At 52.1% G+C, this 13,613-nt stretch overlaps 1 protein-coding gene across 3 annotated transcripts in view; it reads left to right on the top strand.

Annotated features, from left to right (window-relative positions):
* The window catches only part of cacna2d2a (calcium channel, voltage-dependent, alpha 2/delta subunit 2a), a 243,488-nt gene that overhangs the window by 13,187 nt on the left and 216,688 nt on the right, over positions 1–13,613 (top strand). For all 3 annotated transcript variants that reach the window (XM_018737693.2, XM_018737694.1, XM_018737695.1), the window contains exon 2: positions 1,902–1,983. In XM_018737693.2, coding sequence (XP_018593209.1) covers positions 1,902–1,983 — 82 coding nt within the window. The remainder of the gene's footprint in view (positions 1–1,901; positions 1,984–13,613) is intronic.

Below are 13,613 nucleotides of genomic sequence, written 5' to 3' on the forward strand. Positions count from 1 at the left end.
GCGTGTCTGTCCCCCTCTTCCTTGGATTGTCCCTCTGCTCTGGTGTGCCGTCACCCCCGTACAGGCAGACGTTGCTGTGGGGATGGAGACGCGCGCAAGCTGCAGACGCCGAGCTGCCGTGACTCACGCCCACCCAGCAAAGTTAACGCAACATAAATAAAAGAACAATGAGCGCAATGCCTAAAAGCCTCAAATTAGCAGTCTAATCTGGGTCCGGGGCCGTCGTGGACTCCGTCGTGCGGCACGCGGCCGCCATCTGAATTCTAAACGCCGGGGTTTTTTATCGCGAGGGGTGGCGGATGGGATGTGAAGCACCCAGGGCTGACACCTTCTGCAACTGATGACCTTACAGAGGTCATCCCCACCAGAGCTCCCCCGCAGAGGAGAATTTCCAGGAGCTGAAGGACAGAGGCGGACACTGGCGCTCTGCAGCGACACGAGGTCACGCTGCCCCCCCCCCCGCTCTCCGCTGTCCCCTTATCGGCATCCGGGGGCAGCCAGCGGGAGTCGCGCTGGGGCCTTTTCCCACAGTGCACCGAGGAAAAATCGTCATCGCCGACCAGCCTCGCCGAAGGAGGGTGATCGAGAGGCCCATTAAAAAGTGGTTCGCCTGGTCTCATGTTGTGAATTGTCTTTATGGCTCCATTACCATCCCCTGGGTGCCTGCGTACTTCACCCCTGACTGCGCTGCTTTCCCAGGGACTGAATCCGCTGAATGGCGCCGAGCACGTCTTCTGCACAGTTTTCACAATCCATTCAGTAATAATAAAGCGCAGTAATAGCGAAGACTTAAATGAAATCTTTCCGGTCTGCGGGCAAATTAAAGAGGTCATCGGAGAGAGCGGTCTGAAGAAGGGTTCCTGTTCGCAGGTTAATGCCTGCAAGCGAGATGTTGTCACGGGCCGCTGTGGGATCGGGTTAGCGCCGGTCCCAGCGGACGCGGGGCCTCTTGGTCCTTGACGGGGCCCCGGAGCTGGCGGAGGCTCAAATCAGATGATTAATGAGACCTGTCGGAGGAGGCCTGCCGGGGGGGGGTGGGGGCGTCTCATGGACGCTTTAGCGCGGAAGTGCCGCGTTTGCCGAGACAAGGGTTCCGGCCCTGGCGACTTGGAGCCGGGGAAGTGCGGGGAGGGGTGGCGGCAAACCTCCAGATGCCCCGCCGGACCGAAACGTGTTCTCCCAGACGTACGGCCAGCGCCCCCCGCGTGACGGCAGCATGCCGAAGCGGCGCCTTCTGCACCCGTCTGACTCTGGCCGCGCGCAGAGTTCGCTGGCAGATGGTTGTTGTGTCGCGTGCCAGTCGTGTGGAGCGACAGAGGGACGCAGACCCGGGAAGCGGGGGCGGGGGGGGGGACGCGCGTAGTACGAGCGGTTCATTGACTGTGCCGCCGTGGACTCGACGCGGCCCTCTGGGGCGGCGAACACTACAGTTTGTTAGACGCGTAGAACGGCGTGTGTGGTTCTGGGTGTGAAACAAAGCGTAGCGCCAGACGGGCGAGCATTTGAGACATGGAATTATTTTAATTAAGCCGAGTGAAGTGCGGCAACTGTAGAAGGGAGAGGAAGAGACAATATGTCGCTGGGTGCTGGGACAGTTGGCGCGCCTTTCTCGCTCGTGTATTATAAATCCGTCCGAATCCCTGCTCTTTTCAAGCATTTTACATCTGCCCTTGTAAGTGCAATTAGCACTCCCGCTGCTGGCTTTTCCGAGTAGTTTTGAATTCTGCATATTTTTAGCGTATTAATTTTCCATTATTTTTTTTAAGCGCCGTTTGCCATTTCTGAGAACCTTTCAGAACACGAGAATCGGTACTGTGCGGTACGGGCATTGCGGCTCATCCGGGCCGCCTCGACATTGCTGCTGTCTTTATCGTGATCTCTGTTTCCCTCTGATCTTTCAGGATGATCCACTGGGCAGGACGCATAGAGAAAGAAATTGACAAGGTTCTCCAGCATGTCAGTGGAGTCCAGCAAATGAGAGGAGTAAGTATTCCTTCCACACATTCTTTGTCTGCGCTTTCACGTCGGTTCGAGACAAAAAGGTCTCTCGATTTGGGGTGCGGGGTACCTTAGCTGCTTTTTGTCCGTCGTTGACAAGTGGAGCACCTGCAGTGGACATGTGGTCACATGTGATCCAAGTGGGCGCCTTGAATCTATAGGTTTATCTGTCACACCCGGTTTCTGGTGCTTTTGTGCCATTTCCTCTTAAGCTTCCATAATGTTAATATTTGCTTTGTCTGGTTTTGCGCTGACTACGGTGGGTTGGACCGGGTCCTGCTCTCCGGTGGGTCTGGGGTTTGGGTCCCGCTTGGGGCGCCTCGTCCCGTCCTGGGTGCGTCCCCTCCCCCTCCAGCCTTACGCCCTGTGTTGCCAGGTTAGGCCCCGGCTCCCCGCGACCCCAAATGGGACAAGCAGTTCAGACAATGTGTGTGTGTGTGTGTGTGTGTGGTTTTGCACTGACTATGTATGAGAGCCGGGGGGGGGGGGGGGGGCAGTGGTGGTGTCAGATCTGCTGGTTTGTTGGACCGTGAGAGTCAGTAAGCTGTGCAGTTCAACAGATGAACAAAAGACGGTGACTTGAGAGAGGAACTAAAGCGCTCAGCAACCAGGCCTCTGTGGTGTCAACAGTGACACGGATGTGGGATCTGGTCTCAGGTGTCAGGTGGCTGTCGGTGCACACGTGAGAGGGGTCTGGGCCTTGGTGTTAGCTTGTTGCTGAGTGCTCCGTTTGTTCGAACCCCCTTCCCCATAACACACACACACGGACAAAGGAAGGGTTAGGGTTCGTATCCCCTGAAACTTCGACCAAGGGCATCGCTGCAGCACCCCTCTCGCTTCCCTGACCTCCTCACCTGGTCGCACTGCTGGACCGCTTCTCCAGCTCTTTGTGCAGAGATACTGTGTGACGAGGATTCTGAACTATTTTTATTTGTGCAGTACCTCATGCTTTCCATTCAGTGATGAAATGTTTATCTATAATGATGCTGGAGCTTTCCTGACTGTTTTCAGGGGATGCTGTGTAATATGGGAACGTTTGCTCCCTGTGTGTGTGTGTGTGTGTGTGTGTGTGTGTGTGTGTGTGTGTGTGTGTGTGTGTGCGTGCGCCCTGTTGTTTGGAACAATGTGGAACGGGGAATATAAAAATTGTGATAGGTGAGAAGTCCTCCGTCCAGCAGTGCAGGACACTTTCAATCACAGTTGTGTCCAGGGTGAGCTGTACAGTGGGTTATATGGTCCACCCCGGGGAAGGACAACCGTATTTACATGCTGCTGACCTCCGCTCCCTGTGTCTCAGACCAGACTCCTCTTCTGCAGCTTCTCTGCATCTCGTCCGCCGTCTTTTCATGAAGTGTCCGCTGCTCAGTCTCTCTTTGCTCTGTGATGGACTGGCGTCCCATCCGGGGTGTACCCTGCCTCACGTCCTGTGTTTCTGTGACGCTGCCCTGGACAGCTGGTTATTGATGATAGATGGATGGATGGATTTTTTTGAATGGAAAAAGCAGAGTGTCAGAATTCAGTGAGTGTCTTAGTTTCTGAAGAGTGCAAGCGTACCTTGGATGCGTTTTCCGTGTATGTCATGGCGACCGCAAGGAACCGAGGCGTCAGACCCAAGAGCGGGAGCTCTATTCGGTAACGGTGATGCAGGGACGGGCAGAATGGAGGTCCAAAACAAGAAGGGGTCGCCGAGGTGCATACGCTGTTACAGGGGAAGAGCCAGAAGACGAGGTCCGAGAAACGATGCAGAGGGTCAGGAGCCAGAAGAGGAGAACAAGGGGCATACGGGGTATGCACGGGCCAAGGGAAGCAAGGAGGCAAGGAAACGAGGTCGTGGTTCACGATGTCGTTGAGGCGGCTCTAACGAGGTTCCGTGAACCGCCGCGCTGGAGCGGTCCTTATATAGTCCGTTCTTCCTGATTGGCTACAGGTGCGGTCGTCTGACACGAGGGTGCGGGCGTGACGGTGTCCTGCTCGTTTATCTCGAAAAATATGACATAAATGAGAGCGTTTTTCCGAGTGCGTGAAGATGTCCGTCGTGCCAGAGTTTCCTCGCTGTTCCTGTAAAGAAAACGAAGACCTTCATGCTTTTCAGCTGCTCTGGCAGCCTTACTGTTGGCAGTAACGGCGGGCGTCATTCGATTTCCCTGCATCAGCCGCACATTCGTGCCGGGATTTGCGTCTCTGTGAATCGGACCCTGTTCCCACGTGCGTTTCAATACGGGCGGCAGGTGGCGTAGCGGTTACAGCTGCTGCCTTTGGCCTGGAAGCACGCAGCTTTGAAGCCCTGCTCCCGGTGTAGTACCGCTAATCGAGGTACTTTCCCTGAATTGATGTAGCAAAGCGCTGCACGAATGGCTGAACTCTCGTGAGTCACTTTGAAGGAAAATATGAGATAAATGTAAGTGTTTTTCTGAGTGCGTGAACATGTCCGCCGTGTCGGCCTCCTCCTCCTGCCATCTCCGTCCTTGTCGCGTCACGTTGTCCTCTTTGCGCAGCGGTGTCATCAACCTCACGGCAGCGTCCGCCCCCCTCCCCGCCCGCTGCAAGGAGCAGTCCGGTTACCCAGCATGCACCGCAAACAAGATAATCGGTGGATTAGAACGCCTGGATTTTGCCGGTTTGAAGCCCCGTTTTTGTTTCGCGCGGCACTCGGCTAGCCACCCGCCCACCCGCAGCCGAGCTCCGCCTTGCGTCTGTTTGTCGCCGGGAACGGTAGGCCCCGATCCCTGGCAGCTCCTTTGAGCCTTTTTTGCCCCGACCTTCGACGGCGCGCACCGGCGCTCCCTTGTTTCGGGTCGCGTGCGCTTTCCCGTGCCCCGTTTCGCGGATGCCGGAGCCAAGAGTAAGCGCTTGCCGTCTTCTCCCAAAGGCGTCTTTGCGCGCCGCTACGGAGCATTAGGCGCTTTCCGCTCACGTCTGTCCGACCTCCCCTCGCAGCCTTGCCTGGCTTGTAATGAGCAATTATCTCCTTTTTGTGGAGGGGAAATTACGCGTCCGTCAGGGGGAGAGCGCCGGAGACAAACCGACGCGGACGGACAGAGAGCGCGGGGGAAAGGACGGCGCGCAGGCTCAAGTGCGGCGCGGCTAAGCTCTCAGCGTGGTGCCTGTCATTTTTAGATATGCTGCCCCTTTATGTGAGCACGGGCATTTTTCCTATCGGTGCCTCCTCAAAAGGACCGAGCCTCACTTGTGTGGATTCCATTAAAGACGCCCTGCTCCTTGTGTTCTCTTCGCGAAGCCCAATGCTTGACTAATTATGCACTGATTTTGCCACTGTCTGCTACCGAAATAAAGAAACGCCACTTTGAAAAATACTTGGCAGGAGATGATTAAATAAGAAAAGAGATTTCAGAGACTCGGGAGAAGAATGTTTGGGGTTTTTTTTTTTTTTTTTAGCTGCTGTCTGTCAATATGCATAGCAGTGTTTGGGAAGGATTATTATTTTTTTGCAGAGGTTCTGTGGATTGTGTGTGTGTGTGTGTGTGTGTGGATACTGCCCCTATATTCATGTTCAAATTCCCAAAGCAGAATACCGACTGAGCTGCATTATCATGAAGGGTAGCTAAATCTTTGATTTGAAAAACACATAATCTTTCAGGACAGGCATTGTGAAATACTTTGCAATTTTAAAAATAAAAGGTTAAATTGTGAAGGGTTATCCTTCTATTCAAAACCAGGGAAGGCTGGATGACTCCATCCATCCATCCATCCATCCATCCATCCATCCATCACCACCTGTCCAGTGCAGAGTCACAGTGGTCTAGCGTCTGTACCAGAACTGTATGGTGTGAAACAGGGTAAGCTCTAGACAGGACACCAGTCCATCGCAGGGCAGGTAGATCATTTGACTTCCGTTACTAATGACTCATCGTGAGCCTTATCGGTGTCATGTTTTTCTGATTTTGATATAAAAAAAGCAAAAACTTTCCCTTAGTTTAATATTCATGGAGAACTTTGTTCCAAAGAGCTTAAAATTGATTTCCAACCATTTTACTACTCCGAGCAATTATTTGCAATTATTATAATTTCCAGTAATATGTACATGGGAAATGATAATAGTAAGGTACATGACTGAAGCTTTTTTCAAGAGTGAAAATTCTAAATGCATTCAGGCCTTATTGTTGCATTTTGTTGTGTGTGGTGTCCCTCAGGGATCCATCTCAGGACCCCGTGGAGAACTTGGCAATGCTCCTCGTGGGTAAAGTGCTTCGTTTTTAGAGAACGAGAGAGTGGTGGAGAGGAGAAAAAGTGAAAATGTGATTGGAAGCCTGAGAAGTGCAGATGTTGCTCTTTCTGTCGTCCTGTTTGATTTAGAACGTACATGCGTTTGTGCGTGTGTGAGTGTGCGTGCGATGACAACTGCTCTTTTGTCAGTCCAAGAAGGGCTGTGTGTTGTATGTTCAGGCTGCCTCAGCGCAGAGATGTTCACAGACCGATTTCTTCACACTTTGCCATCTGGCTGACTGGGTCCACAGCTGGGATGGTACCAGAGTAAGCACTTGGTTCCTTTGGGAATGCCAAGGCTAGCGTTGGGCGCTGATGGGTGGCGACTCTTAACATCTTGGGAGGATTACGGGAAAAATGGCCGCGGTGGGATTTAGGTTAATCGGCTCGCCGAGCGTATGACAAGTCACCGCAAAGATGGGAGGCCAGAAGCGCTCGCTGCTGGAAGCACCAGAACATGGTACTGATGAGCAGGAGTTGGGCCCGGGTTAGGGTAAACATGGGCTTGGCAGGATATGGCTGAACACAGCACTGCGTTATTTTCTCAAATCTCAGCAAGCAGAGCCCAGTTTATATTGCGTGCTGAAGGGACCACAGCTTTTGGGAAGCCTTTAGTTAAAGGCTCATCCGTGATGTTGTGGCAGCTACAAGCACAACTCCGTCAACTTGAATACCAGAAATCAGTAAATAAAGATATCGATAAATATTAACCTTTACTTAACCGACACCTTTGTTCAAGGCATCTTACAGTGTTACATAATCAGCTGTACAATGGCTTGCCTGTTCATTCAGCAAGGTATTCTTATTTCATGATGGGTAAGTACCCTGATCAGGGGTTCGAGAGATAGAAGAGCACTACAGATGGAGTAACACTGGGTCCTTTCACTTTAAGGTGACAACACTACCCCGGTGTGTAATGCGGTGCTTAGAGCCATCCGTAATTTAAGATTGTTACATAATATGATCCATGAAGGGTCCAACGTAAGGGTCTCCTTTAACAATGCATGAGTGCGTTCGTAAAAACTACGTAAACGGTCGTACGATGTGATTGCGTCTCAAAGTGTGTAGCGCGCTGCCCCTGAAGTGTTTTCGACAGAAATTTCTTCATTGTGACGCAGGAGCTCGACTTTAATATCTCCAGTGCAAACACCCCGCTGCATAAATGGACTGAATTAGCAAAAATTCTAGCTGCTGGGGTCGCTGTGGATACAAGCACCTGCGAAACAACTGGACGCCAGCTGGGCCCAGTGTGATGTGGCTGAACGTACAGGCGCGTACTCAGTAAGCCCCAGAAATGTAATACACGGAGTAACGGGCTCCTCGGCCCTCGGTAACCGTATCTCCTGCTCCGCCGTCGGCGTCTCCTGGTTGCCAGGACCTGGTAGAGACGCAGCTCTCTGGCCTCTTTATTTCGGCACATATCTCAGATGTCATGACAACATATGCCCTGCTTTTATTTCATTTACATAAGGAAGATAATCGCCATGAATTATTCATCGCACTCAGCATTGTGACTGGATCACTTCTTCATCAGCCTCCCTCCCAGGAATCAGTCTTTCCTCCTTTTCTTTGCACTCTTCCCTGGTTTTCTCTCTCTCTCTCTCTCTCTCTCTCTCTTTCTCTGCTGTTCTCTGCACCCCCCCACCCCTTCCTCATCTCTCGTCGGTTTTCCTCAGCATCTGATAAATACCTACGAGGCAGTTGGGTTCCTTTTGAAAATGGATTTATCCCATTTCATTTTCTCCCTCTCTCTGTCTTTGCCGCTGTTCCGGAAAGCTCACGTGAGAGAAATAAAACTGCGCTTTGATACACGCAGAAAGCAGAGGGAAGTGTGTGTGGGGAGGAGGAGGATTATGAATGCAGAAATGAGAACAGTTGCTTTTGACTGATCCCTCAGCGGAAAGAAAAGAGGAAAAGAAGGAGAGTGAAACGGGAACGGAGGAGGAGAAGAGAGGAGAGATCCGACCGGCACATCCCCCACGAGTTTGTTTTAGCGTGAAGACACGGCGTTGCGTGTGCCGGCACAGATTATGCGTCATTTCTACAGCGGCTGATGTCGTCTGCTCGCCCCGGTGGGGTAAAGTTTACGGGGGGTTTCGGTACGGAATAGGCTGCTCGTGTGATGATTCTGTGGCGACACACTCTGCCGCCCGTAACGGAATCAAAGAGCCACAAAGGGCTGTGTGAGTGGAGTCCATGCAAGGCGGTGCTGTTTTCCTGCGGCACCGCTGAGCTGTACCTGTGCGACGTGCCACATGGCAGCCTGTAGGACGGCACCGTGAGCGGTTCGGTACCCGACTCGCTGTTGGGCCTGACGGTGACCTTCTGAGAACGAGTTTACTCTTCTGCAAGCTTAAAGACAACATAGAGCCCATGGGATCTGGAGTGTGCGCGAGCAAACGTGCGTGAGCGTGCGGTGCGCGTGTATGCAAACGCATGGGAAGCGGGTGCGTGTGCGTATTGGAGCGAGAGGCGTGAAGCCGGATCAGGCTTTGCGGGGTTATCTCGGTCCGACACAGGCCTCTCTTCCGGACCGCGCCGATCCGCCGTGAAGGAGCGTGACGCGCACTGGCAGGGCGGCCGGCGCACCTGCACTTCCCGCCACGTCCCGCCCTTCCCTCATTTTCTACTGTTGTGGGCAGCCGAGGCGGGGGCGGGGGGGGGGGGGCGTTTGCGCTCGGTTCCCGCTCCAGTTGACCGGAGTCAGAGAAATGAGCGTCTGACCAGAGGCCTCAGTCGGTGGTGGGCGCCTGGGAAAAGGCAGGATCCTCTCCCGTCCTCAATTTGATTATGCTGCATGGATGACCAGGGCGATGTTCGTTACTCTGCGTCAAAAACTTGACATCACCACGAGGCACGTCAACGCACCGCGCCCATCTGTCCTGCGCAGCTTCTCTCTGTCTCGTGTGAAGTGCTGCTGGAGCACCGGACGTTAAGGCGCGCTGGGCGTGCTCCTCATTGGCTGCATAGAAGATGCGACTGCTGATCAGTGTAATTGGTTCTTGATTTAGTGGTGCTTTTCCCTGTCAACAACTTGCAGGAAAAGCTGAGTGGCTTTAGCGAGAAATTACCCTAAAAGGAAGATGTGGGGCGGCCACCCCACCCCACTCCACGCCGGCCGCACCAGGCCTCGAGATGGCTGCCTTCCAAGGGCCACTCCATCATAGCCAGGACTCAGCAGTGCCTCCGGTCCCTGTTTTGCGGTGCTGGCAGGGCACGCATGCGAAGCCGCCGGTCATAGACAGGTGACTGACCGCCCGACCACGCGTGCGTCCGGGATCTGCGCAGAGCCACACGCACAACGGATTGCCAACCCGAACGTTCCCTTCTTCAACGAAAACCCCTCTTTGTGCCCGTTCGGATTTCTCTGTAGTATCAGTTGGAAAAGAAAGATGTGCGTCTTCTGCTCTCCTGTTTATGGCTGACTTTTGTCTCTCCCTGCCCAACACACTCACACACACATTTTTGTTTATAAGCCCATTCCTGGAGTGGGAAGGCCACAGATGTTTAGTGTCATCTCTGCAGACCCATGCGGCAGCTCTCAGTGTGTGTTTGTCTGAGACCCCCCTGGAAGCATTCAGCCACCATCACCACCACCACCACCACCACACCATGGCCACACTTCTGTGTTTCAGTCTGGCCCTAGTAGTCAGGATGTGGTGGTGGGCACTGTGGGAGATGATGATGATTATTATTATTATTATTATTTGCCTAACCAGTGCACAGTACTCAAAGCACACTACACGCACACACACACCATCTAAACCGCTTGTTCCATATGGGGTCCTGGGGAGCCGGAGCCAGAGCCTAACCCGGCAACACAGGGCGTAGGGCCGGAGGGGGACGGGACACGAACCCCAGACCCACCGGAGAGCAGGACCCGGTCCAACCCGCTGCGCCACCGCACCCCCCCTCAAAGCACACTACATTTACATTAAATTTACATTTATTCATTTAGCAGACACTTTTCTCCAAAGCGACATACATCTCATAGAAAACACTACAGTTTCTCCTGTCTTTACAGCCATGTATTTTACTGGTGAAATTCAGGCGCAGCTCCAGCCTCATCCGAGCCACCTTGGTGTTGTTAGAGTCTGCTGCGGTATGTGTTCGCACGTTGGACCCCATGTTCCATTCGGTCACATGCAATACCGAAGAGCATAAAATATCTCTTTCTAAAGTTATCCATCCGTTCATCCATCTGTTATCCACAACTGCTTGTCCCAAGCAGAGTGGCAGTTGCCTAGCACCTCTCCTGGAAACACAAGCAAGGACACCATTGCAGGGCAAACACACGAGCGCACACAAACACACACGCAGACACACACTTATTCGTTGGCGCACACTATGGGCAACTTAGGAGCACCGTACTGCTCTTTAGCGCATCACTTTTATACCTCGGCAAGAGCGCACCGCACCACCGTGAGTTGTGATGGTTATTAAACCCTTGCCTGCTGTGTGGGATGAAGATGTATTTACCCCACCATTAAACCACTGGGTAATTCCCTGGCCTTCTCGGTCCATCAGCTATCTCCTTAAGCGTGTCTGCGGTGAGGGTCCGTTCTTGCTGCCGGTGCTGTCCGGAGACCCAGTGCGCCGGTCCCTCCCCTCGGCGGTCCGTCCGCGGCACCACGGGGTTCGCTGCCCTTATACGTATAATAACATTGACTGCCGCATGGACTTTGCCTTTGGCCATACCTAGAGGTACATTTCTCCTCACACTTCCCTGTACCGATGAGCCACCCGTTATGCTTACCTTGCACATCCGATTTCTCCCACCTCCGTGCTTTCTTTTTGTCAAGTCTGCAGTTCTCTTTTTCGTTGTTACTCTCTACAATTTGAGGACTTCGCTTATTTTCGCGCGTCCCGGAAGGCGTGAAGTATCGTAATAAAAATGTGTAATTTGGCTTGTGGAGAGGGTGAGACTTTTTGCTCTCCCTGTGCCTCCTGCGCTGCCGTGGCGGATTAGGCCTAGGCGAGAGGGGAGTGACGTCCGCACGAGAGGCCGGGTTTCCGCCCGTCTCTTTGATGTGCGGCAGATAGAAATTCCCCATAAATATTACAAATGGTTACTGCTTGTTGCACTTCGGAAGGAGCGAACAGCTGCCATCCATAACCTCACCCCCAGCTCACTGCACAGCACCGTAGTAAAAATATGCTCTCTGTACCACTTTTCACTGACACATCTTGGGCGGCCTTCCTTAATTGTATTTCGAGAGAGTGGTCCATTTACCCAAAACCCTCCCCAGGCATATGGAGAGTTCCATTTGGCTTTCTGGGAAACTCATTGTAGATGATCCCCATCGGAGCAACTCAAAAAGGTCGTCTAACAGGATGTCCAGCAGACCTGCCGTTCATTACCGTCAACACATATTATTAATTAATTTCACTGACGCTTCCCTCCAAAACATTGATCAATGTTTTTTTCCATGCCAAGTTGCTTACACTTGTTTGCCCACTAATACCGCAGAGTAATTTTTACTGTATCAATTCAGGGTAAGTACCTCGACCAAGGGTAGTGCGAGTGTGTCACGTCCACGCCCACAACACACGCGACAACACCTGACTCTGCACTAGCTCCTGAGTAATCGCTCACCCTATAAAGACCCTCTTCAGCTCCTGTACCGTTGCGGAATCTCGTTTGGGACAACCGCCCTTCCTTGCCTTACTACACACACTCTTACTCTATTCACGATCTCCGGTTTTTTGACTCCTTGCTTCGTTCTCCGACCGCGTCCACGGATCCTCGTTCCTGTCCTGTTCGCCGATCGACCGACCCTTCGCCCGTGCCTGGTTTTGAGAACTTGCCTCTTCCCTCAACTTCTGAGGAACAACGCCGCACTCGGGTTCAACCGTCCCGGCTCCCTGTGTTCCGCGTGACAGAGTGGAAGATTCAAACCCGACTCCTTTAATTGCAAAGTATCTGCTCCTGCCGCTCCAGGGCCTCTATGTTTGCCAAGGAGTAAACTGTCCTTACTCTCTTGCTATCTGTAAAAAATCTGCTCTTAAAAAAAGGCATGAATTTCATCGAAGCCTAAAGTTGAACAACTGGTATTATATTAATTGTGTTAATAAGCAGCAGTTTATCCTGACGCGTTAATTCCATTTACGGTATAGGAAAGTGAGTTCATTAATCGTATCGGAGCTGCTTGATACGATGCTCCGTTTGATTACCCTTATCTTGTTGCGACAATTCCCATAATTCTATGGTTCTACTGCCCCTCCCCCCCTTCCTTGAGTGCTTTCACTTTGCTAATGTTAGGGTACGGCTGATTTACTCACGTCCATACCTTCGCTCCTGTGCAGTTGATATCCGTCTGTATTCTCTTGGCCGTATGCAGAAACACCACATTGTGTGTGTTTTCTCACTCGTTCGTCCAGTCTGCTTCCCTGGTTTTAATGCGTCTTCCTCACTTGGCTTCGCTTGCTCTTCACCTGCATTGCAAAGGCACCCCTCGCATAGTTTGCGTCACATTCCACAATTTACAGTGGACCTGCAGAGACAGCCGCTTCCACATTCTATTAGGGTTGTATTTAATATCATTCGTTTACAGTATTTTAAATTAATTATAATCCTCATCGTAATTAATTATGAATTATGAACCTCATGATCATTGTCATTTGTGCTGCTCAGGGGTGACCTGATCCAGCTCAGCTCCGGTCCGTCAGACGCATCGTCATTTACTCCCGCTATAAACTTGGCAGTGCGGTCTCCCAAAGTATCCAGTGTGGAAGCGGAGTTTTTTTTTCTTCATTTCAGTGGAAATGATGTTCTACATGACTTGACACACAGCGCACTATACGACACGCTTCAGCCGTTTTGTTGATTTCAGAGTTGATGAAGGGACGGCGACGAGTCGAAGAAACGGCTCGCTGGTTGAGATGTTTTGATTCGGGTCTCTGTCTGGCATACCCAAGGAGTTCTTGCCTGTTTTATTACGCCCTCCCCACCCAACCATCCTTATTGCTTATGAAGTCCCTGATGCAGTCTAATAATCCATTCCAAGTACTCTTGGCCACATTCCAGCCGCAACAGCAACCGAGCAAGGAAGGCCCATGAGGGTTCCGATCCCTCGACCCTCTCCGGCCCAGAATCCAGGGCTTTAAACTCTGATCTTTAGCCCTGGCTCCTCTCCCAAACCACACGGAAGCATTTTTCATCTAGTGCTGCATGTCCTGTATTTGATAGGATTTCACAATGGACAAACGAAGGCTGCGAATCAGATACGCGGGGCTTAGCTATGCAGTCAGACCACAACACGGAGCGTTTCGCCAACGAGGAGACGTGTCTGGGCAGGCCACGGCTATAGCGCAAACAAAAAAGCAATAAATAGGAGAATACATTAATAAAAAAGCACCAATTTCCAGGACCATTTGCTCCACGATTCCAA

This window comes from Scleropages formosus, chromosome 2, assembly GCF_900964775.1.
Source record: "Scleropages formosus chromosome 2, fSclFor1.1, whole genome shotgun sequence".
Taxonomy (NCBI): Eukaryota; Metazoa; Chordata; class Actinopteri; order Osteoglossiformes; family Osteoglossidae; genus Scleropages; species Scleropages formosus.